The sequence below is a fragment of the Panthera onca genome, chromosome B2 (assembly GCF_046562875.1).
Source record: "Panthera onca isolate mPanOnc1 chromosome B2, mPanOnc1 haplotype 2, whole genome shotgun sequence".
NCBI classification, from domain to species: domain Eukaryota; kingdom Metazoa; phylum Chordata; class Mammalia; order Carnivora; family Felidae; genus Panthera; species Panthera onca.
Window position 1 is genome coordinate 49,416,180 of NC_138343.1, and position 14,632 is coordinate 49,430,811.

The 14,632-nt window shown below is 43.3% G+C and overlaps 1 protein-coding gene across 1 annotated transcript in view; it reads right to left on the reverse strand.

Annotated features, from left to right (window-relative positions):
- PKHD1 (PKHD1 ciliary IPT domain containing fibrocystin/polyductin) overlaps window positions 1–14,632 on the reverse strand; it is a 479,232-nt gene that overhangs the window by 443,311 nt on the left and 21,289 nt on the right. The window contains exons 12-19 of the mRNA XM_078446999.2: window positions 13,263–13,358; window positions 10,501–10,642; window positions 7,295–7,409; window positions 5,714–5,992; window positions 4,616–4,705; window positions 4,199–4,289; window positions 3,166–3,308; window positions 1,204–1,334 (exon numbers count right to left, since the gene is read on the reverse strand). Of these exons, the coding sequence (XP_078303125.2) occupies window positions 1,204–1,334; window positions 3,166–3,308; window positions 4,199–4,289; window positions 4,616–4,705; window positions 5,714–5,992; window positions 7,295–7,409; window positions 10,501–10,642; window positions 13,263–13,358 (1,087 nt within the window). The remainder of the gene's footprint in view (window positions 1–1,203; window positions 1,335–3,165; window positions 3,309–4,198; window positions 4,290–4,615; window positions 4,706–5,713; window positions 5,993–7,294; window positions 7,410–10,500; window positions 10,643–13,262; window positions 13,359–14,632) is intronic.

The window sequence follows — 14,632 nt, forward strand, 5'->3', positions numbered from 1 at the left end:
ACCCTTTCCTGAAGAACCCAAGTTCACAGACCTGGGGGCCTGGGGACTGTGCAGCCAGGAGAGACACCCTAAGAAGTCCTGCACCCAAACAGTCCTGTGTGCCCCAGGTACAAGCCTCCTGTCCAAGACAGGCTCGGCTCAGCCTGTGATATCACACAAGTGAGGCACACTTCAAGGCAATCGTTTGTTCATGACACTCAATGTCAGCATTTTCAAATTACAGTATAATTAGGTATCTTAGGCAGGTATATGTTAGGCTATAACCTCAGAGAAGACTAACATTCCTGGACACACTCAGGTTTAAAACCACTTACAAAACCCGTAAGAGTTATATGGAAAGTACACTGAATCAAGGGATCAAAGATGCATGAGTTTTATTCCAGAGTCTTTGCTTATTCGCTGTACGAATCTTAGTGACTCACAAATTCTCTGGGTCCCAATTTTTCTCATCTGTAATTTCAAGCAATGGTCTCTGAAATCTCTTCTAGGAGCACCTGGGTGGCTCGGTCAGTTAAGCGTCCGACTCTTGGTTTTGGCTTAGGTCATGACCTCACAGTTTGTGAGTTTGAGCCCCATGTCAGGCTCTGCACTGACAGTGCTTGGGATTCTCTCTCTGCCTCTCGCCCTCTCTCTCTCTGCCACTCCCCTGGCCACTTGCTCTCTCTCTCTCAAAATAAACAAACATATAAAATAAAATAATAAAGTAAAATAAAATCTCATCAAATAAAGATCTCTCTTCCAGATATGTTCTATGATTCTATCCCTATGAAAATTGTCAGAGCACTTCTAAAACGAATTCTATTCCTAACAACCACTCTTAAACCTCTTAGTCAAATAAAATGAATTTGGAAGCTCTAGTTAGTATCTGAGTCCCAAGGGGCACCTGGGTGGCTCATTCAGTTAAGCCTCCGACTGCGACTCAAGTCCTGATCTCACTGTTGGTGAGTTCAAGCCCCACACCAGACTCGCTGCTGACAGCACAGAGCCTGGAGCCTGATTTGGATTCTGTGTCTCCCTCATTCTCTGCCCCTCCACCACAAATGCTCCCTCGCTTTCAACAATAAACAAACATTGAAAAAAAATTTTTTTAACATCCAAGGCCCAAATTAAGAGATCGTTAGTACCTCACGTGGACCACTGTCCCCAAGAGAGCCAATGATCCCAGCTGGAAGAATTCCCACCACACCTCCCCAGATTCACTACCTGTTGGGAGTGGTCCCTATGAGACTCCAGTCACAGGTGGCGTTCTTCTTAACAAAGTTTTGAAAGTCAGTTGTGAAAACCACGGTCACCTTCAGGATGTTAGTTGTGTGGCCTCTGTATGCAATGCACAACTATGGACACCAAATAAGCACATGAGTTCTGTTAGTGCAAGAAGCAGCCATTCAAGCAATGAGTAATGAAGGGAGTCCACCTCCCTAGAAGCCTGCCTCGTGTTGTGAGAGAGCCATCCCAGGCCCTCTACTCCCGAAGTTTACTAGTCTCACTAAAAAAAGACATAATCAGAATAAATTGTTATTTACTCCACAGAGAGTTATTAAATGCCTACCACTGGGCTAGGAAGTTCAGATTTTAGAGTATCTCCATGAGAAAAACCCCTATTCTGACCGGTTACCTATGCAACCTTGAGCAAGTCACTTACCCTCTCTGAGCTTCAGTTCCTTAACTCTAACTCACTGGCATCCTTGGTTTCTGAGTTCAATAAAATTGCCCCAAGGAGACTTTATAGCAAGGTTTTTCCACTGTTGACCTTTTGGACTGGATAATTCCTTTCTGTGAGGGGGCTGTCCTGTGCACTGTGGGATGTTTAGTGACATCCCTAGAAACTAGCCACTGCATGCCAGTAGCACTTCCCCAGGTGCGACAACCAAAAATGTCTCCATAATTGCCAGCCTTTCCCAAGGAGGCAAAATTGCCCCTTTGGGAGCCTCTACTGTAGAGGAGGAGCCAAAAGATGCCCATCTAATCCCAGCTCCCACTGAAACTGATCAGAGATGGAGTTTCATTTTATTTATTTTGAAAGAGAACATGTGTGCAATTGGGAGAGGAGCAGAGAAAGAGGGGAGAGAGAGAATCCCAAGCAGGCTCTGCACGGTCAGCACAGAGCCTGACATGGGTCTCGAACCCATGGACCATGAGATCATGACCTGAGCCGAAATCAAGAGTCAGACTCAACTGACCGAGCCGCCCAGGTGCCTCTCGGAGATGGAATTTTGATGAGTATTGGAGAATGATATGATTTCAGGGATGAAAGAGAATCCTCTTGCCACCCACCCCCAAGTACTGCCATGAGTTCAGCCACCCCCTTGGGCTCACTCAGGGGCCCAAAGAGCAAACAAGCTGCACTCTTTCACGAAAGATGGCAACGCTTGACACAAGGGATTGAAGTTATTCAAGAAGTGTGCTGGTCAATCCATCAGTAAACAAATAACTATAAATAACAGTAACTAGCATTAACTAGGTCCTAACCACTGCACACATTGGTAGATTATATCATGCAACCTTCAACACAATTCTAGACCCTACCATTACCCATTTTACAGAGGAGTAAACTAAAACAAGACACTGAGGACATATAGGGGGGTAGAGTCAAAATTCAAAACCAGATAGTCTGGAGGTGTCTGCGTGGCTCAGTTGGTTAAGTGTCCAACTTCAGCTCAGGTCATGATCTCATGGTTTGTGGGTTCCAGCCCCACATTAGGCTCTGTACTGACAGCTCAGAGCCTGGAGCCTGCGAAGGATTCTGTGTCATCTCCTCTCTCCGCCCCTCCCCTACTCGCGTTCTGTCTCTCTCTCTCTCTCTCTCTCGCAAAAATAAATAAACATTTTAAATTTTTAAATAAAAATTAAAAAATTATAAAATAAAACAAAATAGGTTGACTACAGAGTCTGCACTCCCGCCTAGTGAGCAAAGAAAATACTGGAGCTTATAAAAACGTCCATAGGTCTCACAGCTAAGACAAAGGCATCTAACTAATAAGAACCAGAAGTATCTGTTCACCACTTGAAACAGCAGGTAAGAAACCTGGAACCTCAGCCCACAATGCCTTGGGCAAATCATGGCAATCACTCTTTCATGCTCCTGCTTCGCTAATCTCAATGCCAGAGAATAATGCCAACCCCTCCCTACCCACTTCACCTGGCATCCTGATGGCTGCTACTTACGTGTGTGTACCGATCTAGCCAGTAGCCCTTCTGGGCAGCCGGGGGTGTTAGGACAAGGTGTCGAGGCTGGTGGAGGCTGAATCTCCCACAGTAGGGCTCTGTCGCACTGGTGAGGTCCCCCTCAAAGCTGGAACCTTCTGGACCTGGATGCAGATAAAATAGGAAGACAGGCATAAATGTTGAATAAGACAGCTTCTTGACATGTGTAGAGGGATTGGGTTATGAGTGCACCGTGACAGCAGCCCTTCAGCCCTCGGGTGAGCTGGGCCAGGCTTGGGCTTAAAGGCTCCTGCTGTTAAGAACCCCATTCTGCCTGCCACAGAGCATCAAACATCTATTACCATTTTCTGTATGTACCATGACATGAAAAACTGTTGAGAAGCAAAGAGACAAAGAATGCTGACTGGAATTTAGTTCACCTTAGCATTTTAAAAACATGCTCTCACATTTTTAGAATTTGCTAAGACGACTATTTCACGTAACAACTTCTTTATTTGGATACAATTTGGGGCGCCTGGGTGGTTCAGTCAGTTAAGCATCTGACTCTGTTTCAGCTCGGATCATGACCTCATGGTTTTGTGAGTTCGAGCCCCATGTTGGGCTCTGCGCTGACAGTGTGGAGCCTGCTTGGGATTCTTTCTCTCTCTCCATCTCTGGCCCTTCCCTGCTCACACTGTCTCTGTCTCTCTCAAAAATAAACAAAAAAAATTTTTGAATTAAATAAGATATGCCATTTTAGGGATTTTGTTCCCGCATGCATGGTTTGCCTTCCCCCACTGTATGGAATGGGTAGTACTGAGCTCCACCTGACAGCTCACCGTGAATGCCTTCTCTTTCTCTGTCACCCACACCAAGGAGCTTCCTCCCACATGTGTAATCACTCTCTTGGCCACTCAGTGTCCAAATCCACTTTCCATATCTTTTCTTGACTCTGGTGGCAGGAAATGAAGATTGTTCCCATTTTACAGAATAAAGAGAGAAGACCATGGTAGAGAAGAGGATCTGCATTTGTCAAGCCAAGGACAGCGCATACCTTGTTCAAATCCAAGCCAGAGTAGGATGTTGGCAGAAAGGGGTTCCAGTTGGCATTTGACTGCAAGTAACTTCTCAATGGCTACTTGAATCTGTTTTAAAAAAAAAAAAATATCAAGGGGCGCCTAGGTGGCTCAGTTGGTTAAGCATCCGACTTTGGCTCAGGTCATGAACTCGCGGTTTGTGAGTTCAAGCCCCATGTCAGGCTCTGTGCTGACAGCTCAGAGCCTGGAGCCTGCTTCAGATTCTGTGTCTCCCCCTCTTTCCGCCCCTCCCCCACTCATGCTCTGTCTCTCTCAAAAATAAGTAAACATTAAAAAAAAAAGTTTTTTTTAAAACTGTCAAGAGTTTATACAGTGGGGATAAAGACACCCGCCCCCAGTTCCCCCACCTGTCATTATTGAAAGAAGTTTCCCACCTGATGGGCTGTGGCATTTTCAGGGACTGGCTGGCTAGAGATATTGTCCCATGTAAGGAAGAAGTTCCTTCTGCCAGACAGAGTCAGCATCTAAAATGTCAAGTGACAAGACTGAATGACATATGCTAATCAAGCCAGAGAAACTCAGGATATATCTCCTCTGCTTGCTATCTCCTTTTATTTATAATTTCAATTTTGTCTAAACTCACTATCACCTAGAGATATCTAGGGATCAAGTGTCATCACCGAATGGAAACGTTCCCATGTCTATCCCCCTGTTCATCCGTTCCCCTTCTTTTCTGTAGGGTGCCAGACTTAAATGTTCCCACTGAATGGCCTCCTTTCAGCCCTTTTCACCCATCACTCTTTCCAGGGGGTGGCCTGGTGGGCAAGAGCAGCCACATGGCACGCCACACTCTCTCAGATGCTTATTCAGTCTCTGCTTTGCTGCTAGCATGTTCCCTGACAGGCACGTTATACTTTTATTATGAAGTAAGATCTATCCTCTTATATCACTTGCTCTTTTCTACTTCACTCTGTGGTTATTTGTGTACATGTTTTACTATTAGACTGTAAGCTTCAAAAGCAGAGTCCATATTGACTCATCTTTGTACACCAAAAAGTGAATTGAAAGTACGCTGAGATAGTTCAACAAAAATATGGGGCACATCTGAGAGACCCGAAAACCTTGACCTTTACAAAGTCGATGTAGAAAACACCATCTTTCCCTATGGGTAAATAGGGCCTGAATCTGTAAAAGCAATGGGATCTTGTCTGTGTACACATATGTACATGCCTACACAAGTGTGTATGTTTGGAGGACCGTATCTCTACACTGGGGAAAACATTTCCAAAAGAGGACTTACCTGGAAACTTGACCATGAGTAAAGTTATATTCATAATAAGACTTTGCATTTTCTTCTTAGATGTCTTCACAACCCCTATTGGATAGATATCCTATCTCATGGGGAGCAGAGTTATCATTACATCTCAAGTCTCCTGGCTCCCAGCTAGTGATCCTTCCACTAGACAAGACTATGCTCCTTCCATAGTTCAGCCCCTGACTCTAACCCCACAGGACAAGGAAGAGACACAAACCTGGATTTCCGGAAGTCTCTGGGCACAGATTCGGATCTGATGCTTCTCCCGGAGGTAAGTGCTGACCACAGCGGGGTTCAGCCAGGTGTTGTGGATCTGGACACCAATTCTCATTCCCCTGCTGGGGACTCTCCCATAATGCTCTGCTTCCAGGTAGTACCTGGTGCCACCAACCAGCTCTAATTTAGGAGTCTTCCGCTGCCAGGTCCCTTCATTCCCATGATGCTCCCAGGCGTCAAACCAGTCAGCAGTGCCCACGCTGATGGAGGCCACTTTCACCTGTGGCCCAATAAGCATGTCACTATCAGAACTATGAAGCTTATGAGCATTTTTTTTCTCAATTAGCAAATGTCTGGACAGCTACGAATAGGGTCTTCAGAATGGTCTGCTTTTCCAACAAGTTAGCTCAGTCATGCTGATGTCTGTGGTTGTATACGATCCTCCACTCCCCCCTCTGTCTCTCTATCAAACTGTATTCAGATGAGGCTGGATGAGCCATGTATAGAGCAGAGAGAGCCAACCTGGAAACCTGGCTTTACATGATACTATGGACAAAATAGTTCTAAGCCATTTGAGAAACCTAGAAGGACTTGACCACATCAGAATCTATGATGTTTCTCTAGCCAATCAGCAAAGCAATTTCATAGAAGCATGTTAATAATTTGAGGGGGAAATGTGGTTCTTTGTCAATGGCACTATTGAATTTTGGCTTTTTGTTAGAAGCAGTTTTTGAGAGAGAGAAAGCAAGCATGAGCAGAGGAGGGGCAGACGGAGGGAGAGAGAGAAGGAGAGAGAAGGAGAGAGAGAGAGAGAGAGAGAGAGAGAAAGAAAGAGAAAGAGAAAGAGAAAGAGAAAGAGAAAGAGAAAGAGAAAGAGAGAAAGAGAGAGAGAGAGAGAGAGAGAGGGAGAGAGAGGGAGAGAGAGGGAATCTTTTAAGTGGTTCCATGCCCAGTGCAGAGCCCAACACAGGGCTCGATCTCACGAACTGTGAGATCATGACCTGAGCTGAAATCAAGAGTTGGACACAGCCGACTCAGCCACCCAGGCACCCCAAGCACTTTTTCTTATTCTTCAAAGCTGATCAGGGAATTCCTAAAGAAGACTGGCTACATCTCTACCCAAAAATCAGTGCAAAAGGCACAAGCTTTAGAATCAGACAGATAGGAGTTTGAGCCCTAAATATGCCTCTTATGACCCAAGTGACCCTGGATTGGCCACTTCCAAACCTCAATTTCCTTATCTGGAAAATGGAGATAAATATACTCAGCTCACAGAGATGCTGTGAAGATTAGAGACAAGGTATATAAAATGTAGCTTAATGCCTGGCTTCGAGTAAGTGCTTAATGAATGTGCCAACACATTCAACCAAATTCATTTTCAACAATTAAAATCATATCAATTAGGTCTCAATTTTTTTAAATTAACAAAAAATAAGCCCATTCCCTCCACAAAACAAAACATTAAAATCCCTGGTTGCTTAGTGGCATGTTACAACTATTAGTAGAATATGAGAGCTTTAGTAATTTTTTTAAGAATGAAAGACTGGGGACAAGAAAAGGAAAGTAAGAGGAAGGTGAATACCTTGGTCCTTGGGTCCTCTGACTGACTGAGGTACAGGGAAGCTTGATCATCAGCCTGGACCCAGAAAGTGTAATTATTGGTCTCTGGAGCCACAAAGAATCCACTGAGCCGTGCTCTGGAAAGCAGAGAAACACAGAGAAGTGAGAGCAACCAATGCCTGAATCACTGACCCGACAAGTGGGTGCCCTTGTACGTTGTTTTTCTTTATGGAAATGAGGAAGAAACACGGGACTCTTGTGCCACAGGAGTGGCCAGAGTACTCTGTAAACAGCTATTCCCGTGGCACCTGCTAATCATTCTCTCAACACATCTCTTCACAGTGGCCATGACTACCTTCACAGTCATGTACCTTTGGGAAAGTTGCAGCCGCAGCATGGGACTGTCTGGAGGCTTAGCATTTACTAACAGCTAGTGGACTGTAGGGGCTCAATCAATAGAAATATTATTCTTATTATTAGAAATAAAGAGATCACCAGTAAGAATTTGCTCTGACTTGTTCCAGAACCTTGGTTTCTTGTCTCCTACTCCAACATATCATACTTCATGAGGTATATTAGATCACTCCTCTGGCTAAAGTCAGTTATTAGCTGCATCACATGTGTGCATATGCATAGCTGTAAGTGGCAATCACAAATTAGCAAATGTGTTTCCTGTTGAATAATCCTACGTGACTTGTGGACAACACTGCAGTTCTTTATGAAGGGGGTAAAGTGACAGGCTTAAAATAACCCCAAATAATGTTAAGAAAAGCTTCTATTTTATCTCCCTCATGGTGGACATCAAGGTCATAGAAGCAGGTGTTTATGTGAGGTTTCATAGACTGGTGGCTCTCTTTAAAATATATTCCTATGGGTGAAGAAGGATATGTGCATAATGAAGCATGGTAGACTTGTGGAGAAATCACAAGACTTGAAATCAGAAAAAATCAGAGCTTAGTTCTGCTACTTGATAATTGTATATAATATTAGATAATTTTCTAACATTAGAAAAGCACTTTACCTATCAGGGACTATAGTTCCTCATCTGCAAACTAGACCTATAAATACATCTTTGGTTGTGGCATCTCATGAACTAACTTGTCTTCAAAGGCCTAGAGCATAGTAATAAGTCAATATAATCAGTTGAACTGAATAAGATCAGGAGACACACTGGATACACTGAGGAATGTCAGGACATGCTGTCTTACCTTGCTCTGTTGGCTGAATGTGCACATGACAAGGCTGGTCATTCCTCAAGATAATGACCTTGCTCTCAACCTTCTATTCTTGGTGTTGTTAATGTTTGTTTATTTTTGAGAGAGAGAGAGAGAGACAGATAGAGACAGAGACAGAGCATAAGCAGGAAAGGGGCAGAGAGAGAGAGGGAGACAGAATCTGAAGCAGGCTCCAGGCTCTGAGCTGTCAGCACGGAGCCCGATGCAGGACTCAAACTCACAAGCCGTGAGATCATGACCTGAGCCAAAGTCGGACGCTTAACCAACTGAGCCACCCAGGTGCCCCTCGACCTTCTAAACCTCTTTGAACACAATGTTGTGTTTAATGTAGGTTATCAGTAAATAATTTTTAATTGTTTGAAGGTCTACTAATTAAATGTTATCTCACAAAAAGAGGGCAGATTTGCTCTGAGTTTACCAGAAACCTCAATACCTACAGAGAGTATTTTTCTAATTAAATATTATGGCTCACAGAGAAAAATCCACTAAATGTGTCAACAATTCCAAATTAACAGACATAACCTACAACTTCGAAGAAGGTTGCAGGCAATTTTATGAAACATAAATGTTTAATGTTTAAGATAAACTCGTGACCTTAGTAGTAGAGACAGATATGGCTAAGTAATGATCAAACTATCTCAATAAATACCACGAATATTTTCTGAAAATCATTTTGAAAATAACTGCTTTAAAGGTCCATAAATATAATAATTTAGCAATTAATTAATATGCCAATTTTTTAATTTAAAATCTTTGAATTGTAAAGAAATGAAGGACAAAGAGAATGGAAAGAGTTACTCTGATTTGTGGCTCCTCCAAATGGCAGTTAAAGAGACACTCCATGCAGGAGATACATACAGTCAAATGTTCTTTTGTATTTTGAGGTGGTCTCTCTCCTTAACACTCCCCCACACACTGAATATAGCTGAAAGGTTTTCCTTTGAACACTATTGATGATTCTCAGAAACCATGATAAAGATGTATCATTACATGCCACAAGGGACCACAACAATTGCCACTTTAAAACTATGCATTGGTGGTTAAATACCCAGTTAGTAAGGCTTCTGGGACAAGAGACTATTCTGTTCACAGATTTTCTTCCCTACTTGGCTTCTTCAAGGTCTGAGATTCCCTGAACAGGGAACAAAGTCTTTCATTCCACAACTGAGTTGAAATTTAAAATGGCCAAATCCTTGGAGGAAGGCACAGAATGGCTGGAATTCACATTCAGGGGTCATGACCAACCTCTTTGAGAGGATGTTTGGAAAGAGAAGAAATCCATCACACTGTCAAGGATCCATCCCTCTGTATGTACACTGAGAGCACACTAAGGAAACAGTGTGTCTAAGCAATTCTCAACTTTTTATATTTTTAAGACCACTTTAGGAAACTACACATTTCAGCCAGGTCCTCAAAGTGATTAAGAATATTCACAGCAACACTAACAGGAATACCATAATCACATTGCCGTCACTGCTACAGAAAACAATGCCCATAATAACTTCCCCTGCTATTTACCAGCCACTGGGTTGACCTTTGGCAAGACAAAGGTCTTCCAGCAGACATGCTTGCTTTCCAGCCTTTGCTCCCTCATATGACCAGAAAGCATATGCTTGCTTCTTTCTTTGGCATCAGCCAGATGTTGGTTTCATGTCTTAGCCATGTACCTACAGCAAGTTTTACGGTGCTCTCATCCAAGTACCCTGGCTTACCCAGATTAATGTTCCAATTACTAGTCGTATCCAAAGCAGACTATAAACTGACTTGTAGAAAATATAAATTTTACCTATTGATCAAAATTCAGCATGTACCTAAAAAGGCTTGTGCTATACCAGCATGACCACCACCAGTTGAGAATATTGATCAAACTGTTGTTGAGTTGGTGGCTGTTAGAGTTTTTCCCCTGGAAACCTCATTGCTTACCTATCTCCTGGTCTCACCTAGGTTAGTAAAGACACTTTTGATATAAACTCCCACTCTTCCTACAGCATACCTGAAGGGTTGCCCTTCTTTTGACCAAAATCCAAATGGAGAACTGGCATTAGGGACAATCTGCCACCAGTACCCAGAAGTGGCTGCAGTCAGATCCAAGCCCTCAGCAGCATCTCCAACTTCAAAAAGCAGCCCTCGATTACCTGTAAGACAAGTATATCTCAGAAACATCAGAGGACCTTCATCCTCCATTTGGGGAAATACTTTACCTCAGATAACACAGTGAAGATGATCCAGCTACTATCTACAGAGGTGAGTCAACTGAGACCCAGATGTTGCAGTCATGTGAGAGGTTCTATAGATAACACAAATGTTCCAGAAAGCAGAAAATATTGGCTTGGTGTAGGATTTAGCCTCTTGGAAAGATACACTTGATCAAAAGCAATGATAAAAAAAATATTGGGAAATATTTTCAAGGGACCAGAGACAAGTAGGGAGTCTTTTTTAATGAGAGTGTCAGGGAAAGAGAAACAGTCCTGTGGAGAATTGACAGAGCAAACAAATGCTGTGATGGAGTACAGAAGGACAACATGAACTTGGGCTCTGACTTATCTTGTTCAGGAGAGAGTTTCAGTATTTTAAGGTCTAGTTCAACCTGGGAATACTATTCCCTACAACCCTTTGTTCCCAAAAAATTGGCAATCCTTAAATTTTTTCACGTAACGGCCCCAATTTGTGGACTCACACATGGAACAAATTACGTGCCGTACAGCTATGATGTGATATTTTTAATGATATTTTACTTACTAATTTGTGTTTTATATTAAGCAAACTCTGACACCAGAGGTACACGTACAATCAATATTGCATACTAACTTGGACTGCGGGTGCCACTATGGAATCATACATGTGTGGATTCAGATTCCAGCTTTGCCACTTATTAGACCTGTGGCTTTGAGCAAGCAAACTGCTTAATGCCTTCATTCTCTGAACATCAAAATGGGGTCAATAATAGAGATAACGCACTAAAGACTAAGGGAGATTGAGTTATACGTCAATTGTATCTCAATAAACCTGGGGGGAGGGGGATTGAGTCAATTTGACAATTCTGGCAAAAAAAAAAAAGACTTAGGGAGTCTAAACTATATATACAAAGAGCCTGAAATATGGTAAGTATTCAGTAAAGGATAGCTGCGGTAATTATTATTATTTTAAACTACTACTGTTATTCCCTGTTAAATCCAACAAAAAAAGGAAGTAGAACAGGAACAAGCATAAAAATAAGAGCGTATTTAATCTACTACTTGGATTTGTGGATAACTGTTGTGATGTCTGCCCTGTTCATGGAAAGATGTTCTGGGCAACCCTGGCCTCCACTCAGGAGACCAGCTGCACCACCACCACCATCTTGGCTGTAACAGCCAGTTGTTGCCAAATGTGCCCTGGGGACCACTGAGAACCACTGCTTTACGCAGTAATTTGCCCTACTTTCATAGAAGAAACTTCAAAAGGTCTTCATAAAGGACGTTAACTCCCAAGAACAGCTGCATTCAGCTAATTATCCTACCACTACCCAAGCAGCTAAAGCACTGAACGAGGGGTGAGCTCTCTATTTCCTGACAGGAAACACACATTCTCTCCAGCACTTGCTTCAGTAGTTTTGTTCCCTTGGATGGAAGCTCTCCTAGAGTAAAAACTGCAGATCTGGGACCTGAAGAATGCTCAAGCCAAAGCTTTTGCATGCATTTTCACACTCGAATGGCCTTTCTTTAGAAAGGTTTCTCCCCCTGCTGGGTTACTTTCCCTGTAAGTGCCGAACTTCTGGAGTTGAGCTCACTGTCTGTGGTTTCACCATGAAGTCAGCCCCTTATGGGGCAGGTAAGGAATAGAGACGTGCAGCCTGTGGTTCCAGGCTACATAACACACCAACCTCCCTTAGTCCCTAACTACGCCTGAGCTTGCAGTTCTAACGCTCACCAGAAAAGTGTTCCAATGATGCACTTTTAAGCTGCAGCCCTGAGGCGGAAGCTTTACACAGAAAGGAACAAGTAGAATCTGCCACCTTGCCTCCCCCATTTCTGCCCACTTCAGGCATAAACTTGAGGCAAAGGCATGATACATCACTACTTTTCAAAGAAGCAGACAGTCACCCACAGGGAAGAAGAAACAGCATTTAAATGCACCCCACTCTGCCCCACTCCCTGGCCTTGTCTAGTGCTGCTGTTATGGGCACAGGAGAGGACACTCTAATGCTCTGGTCTTCTTAGCCAATGGGCTCACAGCTGACCACAGTATGGAGTGAGGCAGCTTTGGGGTTTCCACCAGTAGCTACAGCAATGTCTTGATTGCAGTTATATTTTTTTTTAATTTTTTTTAACATTTATTTACTTTTGAGAGACAGAGCATGAGTGGAGGATGGGCAGAGAGAGAGGAGACACAAAATCCAAAGCAGGCTCTAGGCTCTGAGCTGTCAACACAGAGCCTGACATGGGGCTCGAACTCATGGACCGAACCATGAGATTATGACCTGAGCTGAAGTTGGATGTTTAACCGACTGAACCACCCAGGTGCCCCTTTTGCAGTTGTACTTTATGTATCAGGTCTCCCCTGAACCCCACTGGCCATTTGGTTGGGGACAGAAGTGCAGGGTCACTAAACATCGGAACAAAGCCAAGAAGCTCTCTGAAAGGAAAGTCCTCACAGTGGTATCACAGGCCCAGAGCTCACTGAGCTAACCAGTCAAACTGCTGAGAAAGCAAACACTTATTTCCACTTCCCGGCCGCTCCTGGTGGTAACTAGAGGCCATTGTACAACGTCCTTACCTGCCTGAGGAGCAGTGAGTCTTGCACCTTTTCCTGGAGCCCTAGTGGTACATTCAATCTTCCTGGGAGACACATGTCTAATATCACACGGAATGCCTGGGGAGAATTTTTTTAATTAGATAAATGGAGAGAGAGAGAGAGGTATATAGGTGTGAGGCAGGACAACATGACCATCCTGAAGTAGACAGGCTCCTATTCTAAGGTAATGAACTGGATGTGAGTAATATAGCAAAAGTTGTCCCCACCAAGTGAAGGAGGCCAGGAAAGGGAGAGTGTAAGGCAACGGGGCATAGGGCAGCTTCCAGTAATTAGAAAGAAAACAAGGCAATGCAGTGCCATTCACTGAGAATGCACAAGCCTCGGCTGAGTGTGGGAGAGTAAAGGTGACGTGAGATTGTGAGGATGTTTTCCTGCATCCTTGGTATCACCAGCCAGAAGAGCCTCCCACCTGGCAGAATAAAAGGTTCTAGATGGGTACCACAAAAGGATTTCCCAAGATGGAATTCCAGAAGAATCTGCATAACAAATGCCTGCCCAATCCAGGTTATCAAGAGGACTAAGGAGAAGGGTGGGGAGAGGGGTGGCCTTTCAGTAGAAGTGGACCCTTCTGAAGACACAGCTCTACCTTTCCCTTCTCTTCATTCCCAGGATGAGGACACCCGAGGGAATTACCCATGAATTTTTTTAATTTTTATTTTTTATTTAAATCCAACTTAGTTAACATATAGTGTAATACTGATTTCAAGAATAGAATTTAGTGATTCATCACTTACTTATAATACCCAGTGCTCATCCCAACAAGCGTCTTCCTTAATGCCCATCGCCCATTTAGCCCATCCCCCCCCACCCTCCACCCCTCCAGCAACACTCAGTTTGTTCTGTATTTAAGAGTCTCTTATGGTTTGTCTCCTTCTCTGTTTTTATCATATTTTTCTTTCCTTCCCCAATGTTCATCTGTTTTGTTTCTTAAATTCCACTTATGAGTGAAATCATATGATATTTGTCCTTCTCTGACTTGTTTCACTTAGCATAATACCCTCCAGTTCCATCCACGTTGTTGCAAATGGCAGATTTCATTATTTTTCATTGCCAAGTAATATTCCATGGTGTGTGTGTATTTATATACAACATCTTCTTTATCCACTCATCAGTCGATGGACATTTGACTTTCTTCCATAACTTGGCTATTGTTGATAGTGCTGCTATAAACATTGGGGTGCATTGCCCCTACAAATCAGCATTTTTGTATCCTTTGGATAAATACCTAGTAATGCAATTGCTGGGTCGTAGGGTAGTTTTATTTTTAATTTTTTGAGGAACCTCTATACTGTTTTCCAGAGTGGCTGCACCAGTTTGGGAATTGCTGTAAA